The 14,055-nt window shown below is 54.5% G+C and overlaps 2 protein-coding genes across 3 annotated transcripts; one reads left to right on the top strand and one right to left on the bottom strand.

Moving 5' to 3' along the window:
• Positions 1–5,053: 5,053 nt before the first annotated feature.
• On the top strand, positions 5,054–8,970 carry CTSW (cathepsin W). The gene is made up of 10 exons (XM_025357093.1): positions 5,054–5,176; positions 5,437–5,521; positions 6,637–6,750; positions 7,406–7,560; positions 7,661–7,757; positions 7,840–7,920; positions 8,010–8,135; positions 8,304–8,368; positions 8,450–8,656; positions 8,737–8,970. Exons 1-10 carry the CDS (start codon positions 5,090–5,092, stop codon positions 8,845–8,847), a joined length of 1,128 nt encoding a protein of 375 aa, XP_025212878.1. The 5' UTR covers positions 5,054–5,089; the 3' UTR covers positions 8,848–8,970.
• Positions 8,971–8,972: 2 nt separating this feature from the next.
• Positions 8,973–14,055, bottom strand: FIBP (FGF1 intracellular binding protein). 2 transcript variants are annotated; one of them, XM_025357094.1, is made up of 10 exons: positions 13,852–14,055; positions 13,452–13,650; positions 13,116–13,242; positions 11,853–11,953; positions 10,730–10,884; positions 10,301–10,409; positions 10,160–10,223; positions 9,785–9,871; positions 9,607–9,704; positions 8,973–9,272 (listed from the first exon to the last, which is right to left on the bottom strand). In XM_025357094.1, the coding sequence occupies exons 1-10, from the start codon at positions 13,934–13,936 to the stop codon at positions 9,203–9,205; spliced, it is 1,095 nt and encodes a 364-aa protein (XP_025212879.1). In that variant the 5' UTR covers positions 13,937–14,055; the 3' UTR covers positions 8,973–9,202. The 2 variants fall into 2 exon arrangements, with proteins under 2 accessions (XP_025212879.1, XP_025212880.1); XM_025357095.1 differs by having other exon boundaries at positions 9,150–9,272; positions 10,751–10,884.

Genomic DNA, 14,055 nt, shown 5'->3' with positions numbered 1-14,055 from the left:
GGTTGAGGCAGAAGTATCTCTTGAACCTGGGAGGCAAAGGTTGCAATGAGCCGAGATTGTGCCATTGCACTCCAGCCTGGGTGACAGAGCGAGAGTCCATCTCAAAAAATAATAATAATAATAATAGCTCTTTAAAACAAGAAAGACAATAACAAGTGTTGGCAAAGATATGGAGAAACTGGAGCCCTCATGCACTGTTGATGGAAAATGGTTTGGCAGTTCCTCAAAATGTTATCACATGACCTGGCGATTTCATTCCTAGGGACACAAACCTAGGATAATTGAAAAGATATGTACACACACAGAAATCTGTACACAGCATTTATAGCTGCATTATATATGAGCCAAATGCAGAAACAACACAAAATCTGTCAACTGATGAATAACACGATGCAGTACATCCATACAGTGGAACATTATTCAGCCATAAAAAGGAATGAAGTGCAGATGCATGCCACAATATAGGTGAATTCTTGAAAATATTATGTGAAGTGAAAGAAGCCAGACACAAAAAGCCACATATTCTATTTATTTTTTATTTTTTTTAGGTGGAGTTTTGCTCTTGTTGCTCAGGCTGGAGTGCAATGGCATGATCTCGGCTCACCACAATCTCTGCCTGCCGGGTTCAAGCAATTCTCCTGCCTCAGGCTCCCGAGTAGCTGGGATTACAGGCACCTGCCACCACGCCCAGCTAATTTTGTGTTTTTAGTAGACACGGGGTTTCACCATATTGGTTAGGCTGGTCTCAAACTCCAGATCTCAGGTGATCCACTCACCTCGACCTCCTACAGTGCTTGGATTATAGGCGTAAGCCACCGTGCCCAGCACACATATTACATTTATACGAAATAACCAGAATAGGCAAACCCAGAAAAACAGAAAGTACATTAATGGTTGCCAGAGGAAGGTGGGGAATGGGGAGTGACTGCTAATGGGTCTGAGTTTTCTTTGGGATAATGAAAATATTCTAAAACTAGATAGTAGTGATGGTCACATAACTATGCAAACATACTAAAACCCACTGAATTGTACACTTCAAAAAAGTGAAGTTTCTTTAGGAGGCCGAGGCGGGTAGATCACGAGGTTAGGAGATCAAGACCATCCTGGCTAACACAGTGAAACCCCATCTCTACAAAAAAATTAGCCAGGCATGGTGGTGGGCACCTGTAATCCCAGCTACTTGGGAGGCCGAGGCAGTAGAATGGCGTGAACCTGGTAGGCAGAGCTTGCAGTGAGCCGAGATCACGCCACTGCACTCCAGCCTGGGCAACAGAGCGAGACTCCATCTCAAAAAAAAAAAAAAAATGTGAAGTTTATAGTCTGTAATAATACCATAATAGGGCCGGGCGCGGTGGCTCAAGCCTGTAATCCCAGCACTTTGGGAGGCCGAGACGGGTGGATCACGAGGTCAGGAGATTGAGACCATCCTGGCTAACACAGTGAAACCCCGTCTCTACTAAAAAAAATACAAAAAAATAGCCAGGCGAGGTGGCGGGCGCCTGTAGTCCCAGCTACTCGGGAGGCTGAGGCAGGAGAATGGCACAAACCCGGGAGGTAGAGCTTGCAGTGAGCTGAGATCTGGCCACTGCACTCCAGCCTGGGCCACAGCACCAGACTCCGTCTCAAAAAATAAAAATAAAAAAATAATAATAATAATAATACCACAATAGGCCGGGCATGGTGGCTCATGCCTGTAATCCCAGCACTTTAGGAGGCCAAGGTGGGTGGATCACCTGAGGTCAGGAATTCCAGACCAGCCTGGCCAACATGACAAAACCCCAACTCTACTAAAACGACAAAAATTAGCTGGCTATGGTGGTGAACACCTGTAAGCTACTCAGGAGGCTGGGGCAGGAGAATCACCTGAACCTGAGGGGTGGAGGTTGCAGTAAGCCAAGATCGTGCCACTGCACTCCAGCCTGGGCGACAGAGCAAGACCCTGTCTCAAAAAAAGGAAATATTAAAAAAAGGCAGGAAAGGGGTGCTGCTGTCACCCCGTTTCACAGATAGGGAGGCTGAGAGACTTGTCCCAGGTGAAGGATGGGACTTGCACTCATGTTCCATGGACTTCAAGACCCGCTGAACTCCTTGCCCCATATTAGAGCATGAAGCACCTGCCCTGCGAACACTCACTCTGTGCCACAGTGTTGGGTGCTCCACTAAGTATCATTCCACTCAAGCCTCAGCCTGAGAATTGTCATTGCCAATTAGAGATGAAGACATGAGGCCCGGGGGGATGACTTAGTGCACGGCTGGTGCACAACCTGGACCTGAACCTCCATCTTTGCACTATCCAGCCTGAGTGAGCCTCCCACTTGGAGTTGCCTCCTCAGAATGCCTCCCTGGTCCTCTGCACCCTCAGTGACTTTCCCTGCCTTGGCCTGCTCTGCACTGGGTCCCTTTCAAGGTCCCAGACACCACTGGATCAGTGTCTCTCTCTGACCAAGTAGTGAGCTCCTCTCAGGCAGTGAGGCCCCTGTGCCCGTGGCCCACCCCTTACTGGGTGCCAGCAGGGATCTGCAGGGTCGGCAGGTGAATGGACAAATGAGTGAGTGGGTGGAGGAAGTTCACTGATCCACTCAACAAGTTTACTCGGCCGGGCGCAGTGGCTCATGCCTGTCATCTCAGCACTTTGGGAGGCTGAGACAGGTGGATTGCTTGAGGTCAGGAGTTTGAGACCAGCCTGACCAACATGGTGAAACCCTGTCTCTACGAAAAATACAAAAAAATTACCTGAGTGTGGTGGTGCGCACCTGTAGTCCCAGTTACTTGGGAGGCTGAGGCAGGATAATCGCTGGAACCCGAGAGGCAGAGGTTGCAGTGAGCCGAGATCGTGACACTGCACTCCGGCCTGGGCGACAGAGTGAGACTCCGTCTCAAAAGAACAAAACAAAACAAAAAATGTTTACTGAGTGGCCACTGTAAAGCAGATGCTGTGGTGCTGGGCACCAGGGACACAGCACTGACTAAAAACAGACCCAAACCTCCTGGCCTTGGGAGCTCTCATTCAAGGGAAGGAAAGAGAGGATCAAAGAGGAAGGCCACTGGGCCCCACACCTCCAGTCCCTCCTCCCCGTGGCCTCCCACATCCTACCATCACAACAGACCCACATTGGGACCTCCACCTCTGAGGGCTGACATGGAGCCTTAGCCATTAGTCATACAACAGGACAAGCCTGGCTGGGGCCCGTAACTGGGCTCTAGAACCACAGGGCCAGGCACCACTCTGGGGATGGTCTGTCCACGGCATTTCAATAAAGGCAGCAGCATGCTTTTCAAATAGAGAAGCCCCTTGGCTTACTCTCTGGGCAGGGCGACAAAGTGTGGCCTCACGACTCTGGGAGGAATCCTAATAAAGAAATGCAGTAGTGAGCATGTAAGTGAATAAATCCCAGGATTACAGCTGTCCTGTCTCCCACCCCATGGAACCCTAGAGAGCCAGCTCTTCACACCCTTCTCTGGTCTTGGTCACCAGTTCTCAGCCTGAACTCCTAGAAGGGAGGTCTCCAGCCCAAGGACCCACTTAGAACAAAGACAGCGGTAATGGGTGTTAATACTGCTGCCCAGCCCTTGACCTCACAAGTTAAGTTTTGGCCTCCCTCTGTCTGTGATGCTCACAGTTATCCTTCTGGCTCTTCAGCCCCCTCATCCTCATCCCTAGACCATGGGAGGGATGAGGAACGGGAGGCACTAGCAGCAATGGCTGCTCCTGGACTCTGACTCTGCACTTTCCTGTTTTGTTTTGTTGACACGGAGTTTCACTCTTGTTGCCCAGGCTGGAGTGCAATGGCGCAATCTCGGCTCACTGCAACCTCCACCTCCCAGGTTCAAGTCATTCTCGTCCCTCAGCCTCCCGAGTAACTGGGATTATAGATACCCGCCACCATGCCCACCTACTTTTTTGTATTTTTAGTAGAAACAGGGTTTCACCATGTTGGCCAGGCTGGTCTTGAACTCCTGACCTCAGGTGATCCACCCGCCTCGGCCTCCCAAAGTGCTGGGATTACAAGCGTGAGCCACCGCGCCTGGCCTGGTTTTGTTTTTTTGACACAGGATCTTGGACCCAGGCTGGAGTGCAGTGGCATGATCATAGCTCAATGCAGCCTTAATCTTCCAGGCTCAAGCAATCCCACTGGCCTCAGCCTCCCCAGTAGCTGGGACTACAGGAGAGCACCACCATGCTTGGCTAACCTTTTTTATTATTTTTTTAGTAGAGATGAAGTCTTGCTCAGTTGCCCAGGTTTGTCTCCAACTCCTGAGCTCAAATGATTCTCCTACCTTGGCCTCCCAAAGTGATGGGATTACAGGCATGAGCCATTGTGCCCAGCCTGCTTTCTTGTTTACAACTTATGATGATCAACTGTTCAGTCAACAAACACCTAGTGAGCCTGCCCCATGCCTAGCCCTATCCTGGGCACCGAGGACACAAGCAAACCGAACCCTTCTGGTGTGGCTGGAGGCAGATGCCCAATGGGCACAGGTGCAGCTGGGCTGAAGGGGCTGCAAAGCTTCTACCAGAGGTTGGGGAAGCAGGGAAGGCTTCTTGAAAGAGGCAGCCATTGAGGTGACTGAGCTTCATAGTAGGAGCAAGAGTGGTTCCTTTGGCCAGGTGCAGTGGCTCACGCATGTTATCCCAGCACTTTGGGAGGCTGAGGCGGGTGGATCACCTGAGGTCAGGAGTTCGAGACCAGCCTGACCAACATGGTGAAACCCTGTATCTACTGAAAATACAAAAAAATTGCTGGGCATGGTGGTGCACGCCTGTAGTCCCAGCTACTTGGAAGGCTGAGGCAGGAGAATTGCTTGAACCCGGGAGGTGTAGGTTGCAGTGAGCCCAGATTGTGCCACCGCACTCCAACCTGGGTAGGAAAAAAAAAAAAAAAAAAAAGAAAGAAAAAAGGGGTGGGTTGGGGAGCAGACAGGCAGAGGACTGAAAGCCTGAAGGCCTGAGCAAGTTGTGGGTTCTAGGGGTCCACCCCTCACCCACCAAACCTGTCTTCCCCTTCGTGGTTTCTCCAGCCCCGCCCTCACACCCTCCTCCTCGATCTGCAGGGCTTCCTGCCTCCATGCCTCTCCAGACTGCACCAGCATGGCACTGACTACCCACCCCTCCTGCCTCCTGGCCCTGTTGGTGGCAGGCCTAGCCCAAGGCATCAGAGGCTCCCTTAGGGCCCAGGTAAGTGCTCCCAAAACCTTACAACTGCCAGTCCCACACCTGGGGTCACCCCTTCAGAAACAGCTGGCCTGTCATTCTCATTTTTCAGAGGGAGTCACTGAGGTTGGAGAGGGGGCTGACGTGCCCAAGGGCACATGGGAAGACAGAGAAGGCTAACTGGCTGACCCCTAGCCCAGTCCTTGCACGGCTAGGAGCTAAGGTGGGGCCCCAGCAATGATTCCTCTGCCCACTGCTCCTCTCTACCCTTGGTTCCTTGCCAGGACCTCGGTCCCCAGCCGCTGGAGCTGAAAGAGGCCTTCAAGCTGTTCCAGATCCAGTTCAACCAGAGTTACTTGAGCCCAGAAGGTATCACAGGGCACATACATCTCCACTCCAAGCCCCTACTTTTTTTTTGAGACGGAGTTTCACTCTTGTTGACCAGGCTGGAGTGCAATGGTCTCATCTTGGCTCACTGCAACCTCCACCTCCCGGGTTCAAGCGATTCTCCTGCTTCAGCCTCTAAGTAGCTGGGATTACAGGCATGTACCACCACACTTGACTTTTATATTTTTAGTAGAGACAGGGTTTTACCATGTTGGCCAGGCTGGTCTTGAACTCCTGACCTCAGGTGATCCACCTGCCTCAGCCTCCCAAAGGACTGGGATTACAGGTGTGAGCCACCGAGCCCAGCCATCCCACTTTGTAATAGATGAAAAACTTGAAGCTCAGGGTGGGGAACAGGCATGGTCAAGGTCACTCAGCAGGACAGGGCAGAGCTGGGCATGTGCTCCCTGGTTTCCTGAAAGCATGAGTGGGTCCAGGATCATTCTTTGCTATGGATCTGGAGGGCAGTGGCAGCGGGTGAGGTCCTGCCCTAGTCCTACGTGATCCCCTGGCTCCGCAGTCACTTCCCTGTGATTCCAGGCAGTGGGCAGGGGGCCACCACCTAGTCATTCGTTCATTCAGCAAACACCCAAGGACACCCATTTTGTCCCCACGTTGGGGACTTCTTCTCTAGCCCATGATCCAACCCCTGCCCCTGCCCTCTCGCTGTACTGATCTTTCTAGGGGGCTGGTCTGCGTATGCCTCTTAGCTCAGGCTGCCCGTGCCGTTGTCTCCTCTCCCCGTCATGTTCCAGCTCTCCTCCTGTGGTCAGAGGTGTAAAGGAGGTGGCCTGGCAGGAAGCTGGTCTCTGGCCGCACATCCTTTCCTTGAGTCACCACCACCAGACCCCTTACCTGGCTTCCTACCCAGGGTGGCCAGAGATGGTCCTCTCGCTGCCTCTGGGGAAAACCCAACCCTAGGTGGGCTGGGTAACCACTTCCTGGGCCTGGGTATCTGCAGTGGGGCCTTGTAGGAGCTACACGAAAGGAGCCAGTGCTCAACTGGGTGGGTGTGGGTGGAAGGGTGCCCAGCCAGTGGCTACTTCCTGCCCCTGAGGGTTTGGGAGTCAGCCTAGGACAACTCCCTCTTGGTCCAGAGCATGCTCGCCGCCTGGACATCTTTGCCCACAACCTGGCCCAGGCTCAGCAGCTGCAGGAGGAGGACTTGGGCACAGCTGAGTTTGGGGTGACTCCATTCAGTGACCTCACAGGTACCATTAACCCTTCCGGCCTGTAGGTGGTGGTTGGGGAAGCGGTCTCCCCAGGGACACTGGCAGCTGGACCCAGTGGACCTTCAATTTTCACTTCCCAGGGAAGGAAATTCATTTCCCTGAGGACCAGGGGCTTGGGTGCTGGTATCAAATCACCCAGTGCAGGGGCAGAATCACTGTAGCCCTGTGTCCTAGCCCAGCCTAGGGGCCAGCACAGCAGCTACACGGAAGCACCCAGCAGGGAGTCCAGCCTCTCTAGGCTCAGCATCCCTGCCTTTTTGAGACAGGGTCTTGCTCTGTTGTCCAGGCTGCAGCACAATGGTGCAATCACAGCTCACTCAGCCTCTACCTCCTAGACTCAAGCAATTCCCCCAACCTCTCAGCCTTCTAAGTAGCTGGGACTATAAGCCCGCACAACCACACCCAGCTAATTTTTCTACTTTTTGTGGAGATGGGGTCTTGGACTCCTGACCTCAAGTGATCCATCTGCCTTGGCCTCCCAAAGTGCTGGGATTATAGGCGTGAGCCACCACACCCGGCCTATCCTTGCCTTTTTGCCCCTCAGGGCATTATGGGACCAACGGCTGGAGTGGGAGAGGCAGAACAGGGAGAAGGGGTCAAAACAGAGACCTCAGTGGCCCTGTCTGTTCCCCAGAGGAGGAGTTTGGCCAGCTCTACGGGTATCGGAGGGCAGCTGGAAGGGTCCCCAGCATGGGCAGAGAGATAGGGTCCGAAGAGCCAGAGGAGTCAGTGCCTTTCACCTGTGACTGGCGGAAGGTGGCCGGTGCCATCTCACCCATCAAGGACCAGGTATCTGCCCCTACCCAGCTCGCTCTAATTCAGCTAAGTGGTGGGAAGGAGAGGGGCCTGGCCCGAACACCTAGCCCCGCCTCACCCTCTCGCCCTCCAGAAAAACTGCAACTGCTGCTGGGCCATGGCAGCGGCAGGCAACATAGAGGCCCTGTGGCGCATCAATTTCTGGGATTTCGTGGATGTCTCCGTGCAGGGTAGGGCTGACAGAGGGTGCAGGTGTGACAGGGGAGGGAGGCCTAGGGGCCTGGTCACCCACACTGTCCCTTCTTGCACCAGAACTGCTGGACTGTGGTCGCTGTGGGGATGGCTGCCGTGGTGGCTTCGTCTGGGACGCGTTCATAACTGTTCTCAACAACAGTGAGTGCACTGCCCCGCCACTCTGTGCATCTGCAGGGGGACAGGGTGGGCAGGAGCGGAGCCTCCTCCCTTGTCTTGCTTATCTGCAGGCGGCCTGGCCAGTGAAAAGGACTACCCGTTCCAGGGCAAAGTCAGAGCCCAAGGGTGCCACGCCAAGAAGTACCACAAGGTGGCCTGGATCCAGGACTTCATCATGCTGCAGAACAGCGAGCACAGTGCGGGCAGGGCAGGGTCATGGGCGGACGGCAGGGACAGACACCGGGGCAGAGGCAGACACACTGGGTGACTGGGCTAGAAGACAAGAGGGGGTAGGAGGAGCGAAGGAGGGAGAGAGAAACCGACACGCCCACATGCCAAGGGTCTGATGATGCTCCTGTCCCCAGGAATTGCCCAGTACCTGGCCACTTATGGCCCCATCACCGTGACCATCAACATGAAGCCCCTGCAGGTGGGATGGGAGAGCTGGCAGGGGAGGGGAATACAGGGGACTTGGCCCTACACTCAGCCCCTCGGCCCCCACCCCCTGCAGCTATACCGGAAAGGTGTGATCAAGGCCACACCCACCACCTGTGACCCCCAGCTTGTGGACCACTCTGTCCTGCTGGTGGGTTTTGGCAGCCTCAAGTCAGAGGGGATATGGGCAGAGACAGTCTCATCGCAGTCTCAGCCTCAGCCTCCACACCCCACCCCATACTGGATCCTGAAGAACTCCTGGGGGGCCCAGTGGGGAGAGAAGGTGAGTGTGATCTATTGGGGGAGGGGCAAGGCAGAACAGGCCTCTTCCCACCTTCCCACCCGTGTCCCCTAACCTCCTAGGGCTACTTCCGGCTGCACCGAGGGAGCAATACCTGTGGCATCACCAGGTTCCCGCTCACTGCCCGTGTGCAGAAACCGGATGTGAAGCCCCGAGTCTCCTGCCCTCCCTGAACCCACCTGGCCCCCTCAGCTCTGTCCTGTTAGGCCAGCTGCCTCCTCGCCAGCCCTACCCCCAGGTTTTTGCTCATCTTCCCAATCTCAATACAGCCTGAATAAACCAAGACAAGACCTCTGGCTTGTGAGTGGACTCTTCTGGTGGATGGGCGGAGCACAGTCACCATTCCCTGAGATATGTCCCAGTTCCCAAGAGGCCACTGTAAATGTCCATCCTTGTACACGGACACCAGGTGCTCAGAGACAGACACAGGCACATCTGCACGCCCCCCACCTGCTCCCCGGAGCGAGGACCAGTCTCCAAACTCAGGGCAACTTTATTGTCAGTGTGGGCGGGACATTGGGAGGGGCCTCAGTCATGATAGAGGCGCAGGAGGCAGCCGCGGAGGGTGCCCATGTAGCGGTCCCAGAGGGCCTGGTGTCTGTAAGAACATGAACAGTGACAGCTGAGTTTTCACAACACTCACCATGGTGGAGGCCCTGCCCTGAGTGCTTTCTACACCTTCATTCATTTTGCCCTTAGAAAATTCTTACAGTTCTTCTCATGATGAACCCCAGTTTGTATATGAGGAAACTGAGGCATGGAGAGGTTAAGAAACCTGCCCCAAATCACACAGCTTCTAAGAGGGGGAGCCAGAGCTTTGGTCCTACCCCCAGGGTAGTAGAATGAGGAACCTTGAGTCTGCGGGAGGTGAGGTCCTGGCAGGTGGCAGGCTGGGGCAAGGCCAAGCTAGACAGGAGGACAGGACTGCTCACCGGAAGCCATCGAGGGAGTGGACAGACGCTGAATACTGATTCAGGAAGAACCGCACGTCGCTGAGTGGCCAGTGGTCGGAGCGGCAGGGTTCCACAAACTGTGGGCCCAAGAGAATACTTAGCACTCGTCTAGGCCGGGAACAGGCCAGGTTGGGTGTCAGAGGGCACAACAGCTCACCTTCTCCACGAGGTCCACAAACAGGTCTCTGACATCTTTATTGTGAGTCAGCTTGGCGGCCACGTTCACCAGCCCCCGGGACAGGTTCTGTGGGGCAGGGATCCTTGGAGTTCTGCTTTCTGCCCCAGAAGTTGGGAGCTGAGCACAGAAGCTGGGGGAGGAGTAGGTCCCTCCCCAGATCCATCCACCTCCCTCCATCAACCAAGTCCCCATTGTTTATGAGCTGCTCCCGTCAGCGGCCACCGTCAGCAGCCACCAGAGGGAGCAGCAGCGCCACCTGCCGGCCAGTCTCTGGGAGGGGCAGAGCTGCCCAGTAGAGGTGGCGAACTGGAGGCTGACGATGCCAAAGGCCAGAGGCTGGATGGAACCACAGACCTTGAAATTGGCTTCCATCTCAGAGAAGACGCCCAGCTTTCCCCGGAGAGCAGTGCACACCAGGCTGCAGAGACAGGGTCACACCTATAGCCACCTGGGCCCCTACTGCAGGCCCTGCCCCATGGCCCCCTACAAGGTCACCTCTTGTGCAGGTCCAGAAGGTCCTTGTCAGCCACTAGCACCTTGAGTTCCTTCAAGTCCTGGAGAAATTCCTTGTCTAAGTCCATGTCCATGTCATCCATCTGCGAGTCTATGAGGCCATGAAGGGGGTTGCAGTGGGTGATAAAATCCCCTTCTGGGATAGCCTAAGCCTTTCCTCACCCAATACTTCATTTCCCCCCTAGGGACAGAAGAGGAAATGGAGTGTCAGAGAGATGCAGTGACATGCCCCGGGCCACAGAGAGGCAATAGGCCCTCTGTCTGCAGACAAGCTGTGTGTGGGAAAACATTCTATGGGCAGGGTAGCCTGGGTGTGGGCCGCGAACAGGAGCGAATGCTGGGAACTGGGGGCCTGTGGGAGAAACTACTGGTGGGGAATCAGGTCCTGAGGATGGGGAGACATCCAGGCACCTAGGTCAATGGGGGCCTCACCGACGGCTCCAAGGGTCCAGTTTTGGATCATGAGCTCAGCGCAGAAGGCAAAGTCACCGAAGCTCAGATACTGCAGTTTTTTCTTCCCTGTCTCAAAGCGGTTGTTAGCAAAGAAGACGATGGCTGCATAGTCCCTGCACAGAAGAGAGGAGGGTCCTCAGGGCTTGAAATTCCTTCTTAGGCCGGGCGCGGTGGCTCAAGCCTGCAATCCCAGCACTTTGGGAGGCCGAGACGGGCGGATCACGAGGTCAGGAGATCGAGACCATCCTGGCTAACATGGTGAAACCCCGTCTCTACTAAAAAATACAAAAAACTAGCCGGGCGAGGTGGCAGGCGTCTGTGTTCCCAGCTACTTGGGAGGCTGAGGCAGGAGAATGGCGTAAACCCGGAAGGCAGAGCTTGTAGTGAGCTGAGATCTGGCCACTGCACTCCAGCCCGGGCGACAGAGCCAGACTCCTTCTCAAAAAAAAAAAAAAAAAAAAAAAAGAAATTCCTTCTTAGTAAGCAGCTGCAACCTCAGCTGGGTGTCCGAGTTCTGGCCTCTCTCCGCCTCAAGTTGCTGTGTGACATGTCTCAAGTCACTTCTCTACGCCCTTTCCCCATCTGTGCGAAGAGAAGGTTCCAGCCCAAGTTTCCTAGTGCATACAGTGGGAGACCATAAGGGTAACAGTTACTATTTACTGAGCACTTCCTAAGTGCCAGGGCTGTGCCATGGCTTTACATATGGCATCTCTCAACAGCCCAACTGGAAATCGCTGGACTGTGCTTTGCATCCAGGTCAGTCTGGTCCAAAGTACAGACCAAGTTGGGTGCGGTGGCTCAAGCCTGTAATCCCAGCTACTCGGGAGGCTGAGGCAGGAGAATTGCTTGAACCGGGAGGCAGAGGTTGCAGTGAGCCGAGATTGCACCATTGCATTCCAGCCTGGGCAACAAGAGTGAAACTCCGTCTCAAAAAAAAAAAAAAAAAAAAGTACAGACTAAAAGTGGGATAATCACTCCCCCAGCATACTAAGGAGGTCAGAAGGGTTGGGGTAGGGAAGGTGGACAAGCCTCAGGGCCCAGGGAAGTAGTGTGCAGGATGGGGAGGTGGCTAGCTCCTCACCTGGCCAACCGGTCAGAGAGGAGAAAGTGTTGCTGAATATTGTCCACCAGGGAGCCCCGCATTTCCTCTACCACCTTGAAGACTCGCTTAAAGTTGTCAAACTGCAGGGCAGTTAGGGTAGATACAAGAGAGGACTGGTCAGAGTGTCCACCATGTCGCTCACCCAATAAACCACTTACTGAACATCCCTCCCTTCCCCATCCACCTATCCAGTCGGCAAGTGCTGATTTAGCATCTGTTATTCCTTCAACCAACTATTGGTTATTAGTACTTGTTATCAACTCAAATGCTTAGCAGCTCCTGCCGTATCTTGCCTTGGATAAATGTTTACTCAATCTTATCTCTAAATCCAACCCCATTTTAGCACCATGCTCTCCAGATCTTCACAAGTTTGAGTTGGAACAGACTTTCCTGGCTAAGCCCCAGGAACTAAAAAATAAAAAACAAATGCTAAGCTATAAACAGAAAGCTCACAGGAGATACAAAAGAAAGGCATCAAAGGCCCAGAAGGGTTACTTCTTCCTGGCGTACCAAAAAGGCTTGTGGAGAAGGTGGCATCTCATCTCCTGTCTTGGATTTCAAGATGTAGATATTGCCAAGAACAGTACCCTCCAGGTAGAGCAACATGAGTAAAGGAAAGCCTGGGGGCTGGAGAAATGTAAGCCTAGAGAGGTCTGCAGGGACGAGATCACAGGACAGTCTATAGGTCAAAGCCAAGAAGTGCAGCTGCTACCCAGGACGCAGTGGGAGCCCAAAGTCAGATCTGGGCTTCTGAAAGGTCACTCTGGCCATACAGTACAGGATAGCTTGGAAGGAGCAACAGGGAGCCAGGCACAGTGGCTCACGCCTGTAATCCCAGCATTTTGCGAGGCCAAGGCAGATGATCACTTGAGGCCAGGAGTTCAAGACAAGCCTGGCCAACATGGTGAAACCCCGTCTTTACTAACAATACAAAAATTAGCCGGGTGTGGTGGTAGACGCCTGTAATCTCAGCTACTGCAGAGGCTGAGGCACAAGAATCGCTTGAACCCAGTAGGCAGAGGTTGCAGTGAGCCGAGATCACACCACTGCACTCCAGCCTGGGGCACAGAGCAAGACTCTGTCTCAAAAAGGAAAAAAAAAAAAAAGGGGGGGAAAGGGGAAGGGAGGAGAAGACTAGGTATGAAGCTGCTGCCACAGTCAGAGGCTGGAGCTGGGGCAGTGGTCAAAGGGAGGGAGTGAAGTGCAAATGGGATGCTGTGTCTGTGTGGGTGCAGTGCCCACCTGTCTCCGGCAGCTCTTGAGGGTGATGCCTGTTTTGGTGCTGATGTCATCCAGGTCTTTCTTGGTGCCTTTGGACAGCTTCTTGCCCAGCACCTCCCGAACAAAGGCCTCATCAAAGGCATAGTACCTTGTGGAGTCAGACACCACCATTGACCCCCCCCATAAAAGAGAGGAAAGGGGGCCTGGAGGGGCCTGGCAGGGCCTGGGTCTGACCCCTTCTGCTCTCAACTTTCTGATGGCTGGGTAAGTCCCATCCCTCCCTGGGCCTGTTTCAGCTGGGAAAATGGGTATACAGTCAGACTGGTTGATGTCTCCACCATCCCACAGGGTGAGCACCTCTCGATGAGTAGTGCCTGCCGGGAGGGCGGAATCTGGAAGATGAGCTGGTGCAGTAGCTTGGGTGGTGCGTGCAGCAGCCGCTCGAGCATGTGGAAGGTGCGGTAATGGTCCATGGTGTCGCTCTGCAGCACCGCTGCCGTGGCGCCCGTCTGCTCCAGGATTCCCGAGCGCACCCGCAGGGCCACCGCGTCGGTCACTGGAAAGTGGGCGCTAGCATCAGGTCCCGCCCCGCCGACGCCAGAAGCCCTTAAGGGATTCCATCCCCGATCCCTATAACACCCCTTATTCCCAGGCGCTCGCCCACTTCCCTAAAGGATGACCAAGTCCTAGCCCCGCCCCCTCTCCCATTCAAAACAACCGCTCCGCTGACGGGCTTCCCCACACGCCCCTGACGGACCCGAGTAACCATCGAGCCAGAGGCGATACACGTCCTCGTCGATAAGGGTAGTGTTCCCCACGAAGATGTCCAGCTCGCTGGTCATGGCGACGCCCGGGGCCGCAGCGGCCCGAGCAGGAGGGAGCACCGCTCGGGCCTGGCGCGCCGCCTCCAGGCCACTTCCGGGAGTGCCGAGATTCCGCTCCCGGCATCCGGACCCAGCAT

The sequence above is a fragment of the Theropithecus gelada genome, chromosome 14, assembly GCF_003255815.1.
Source record: "Theropithecus gelada isolate Dixy chromosome 14, Tgel_1.0, whole genome shotgun sequence".
Classification (NCBI taxonomy): Eukaryota; Metazoa; Chordata; class Mammalia; order Primates; family Cercopithecidae; genus Theropithecus; species Theropithecus gelada.
The sequence above is the reverse complement of the archived record's forward strand: the minus strand, read 5'-3'. Positions and strand labels throughout refer to the sequence as shown.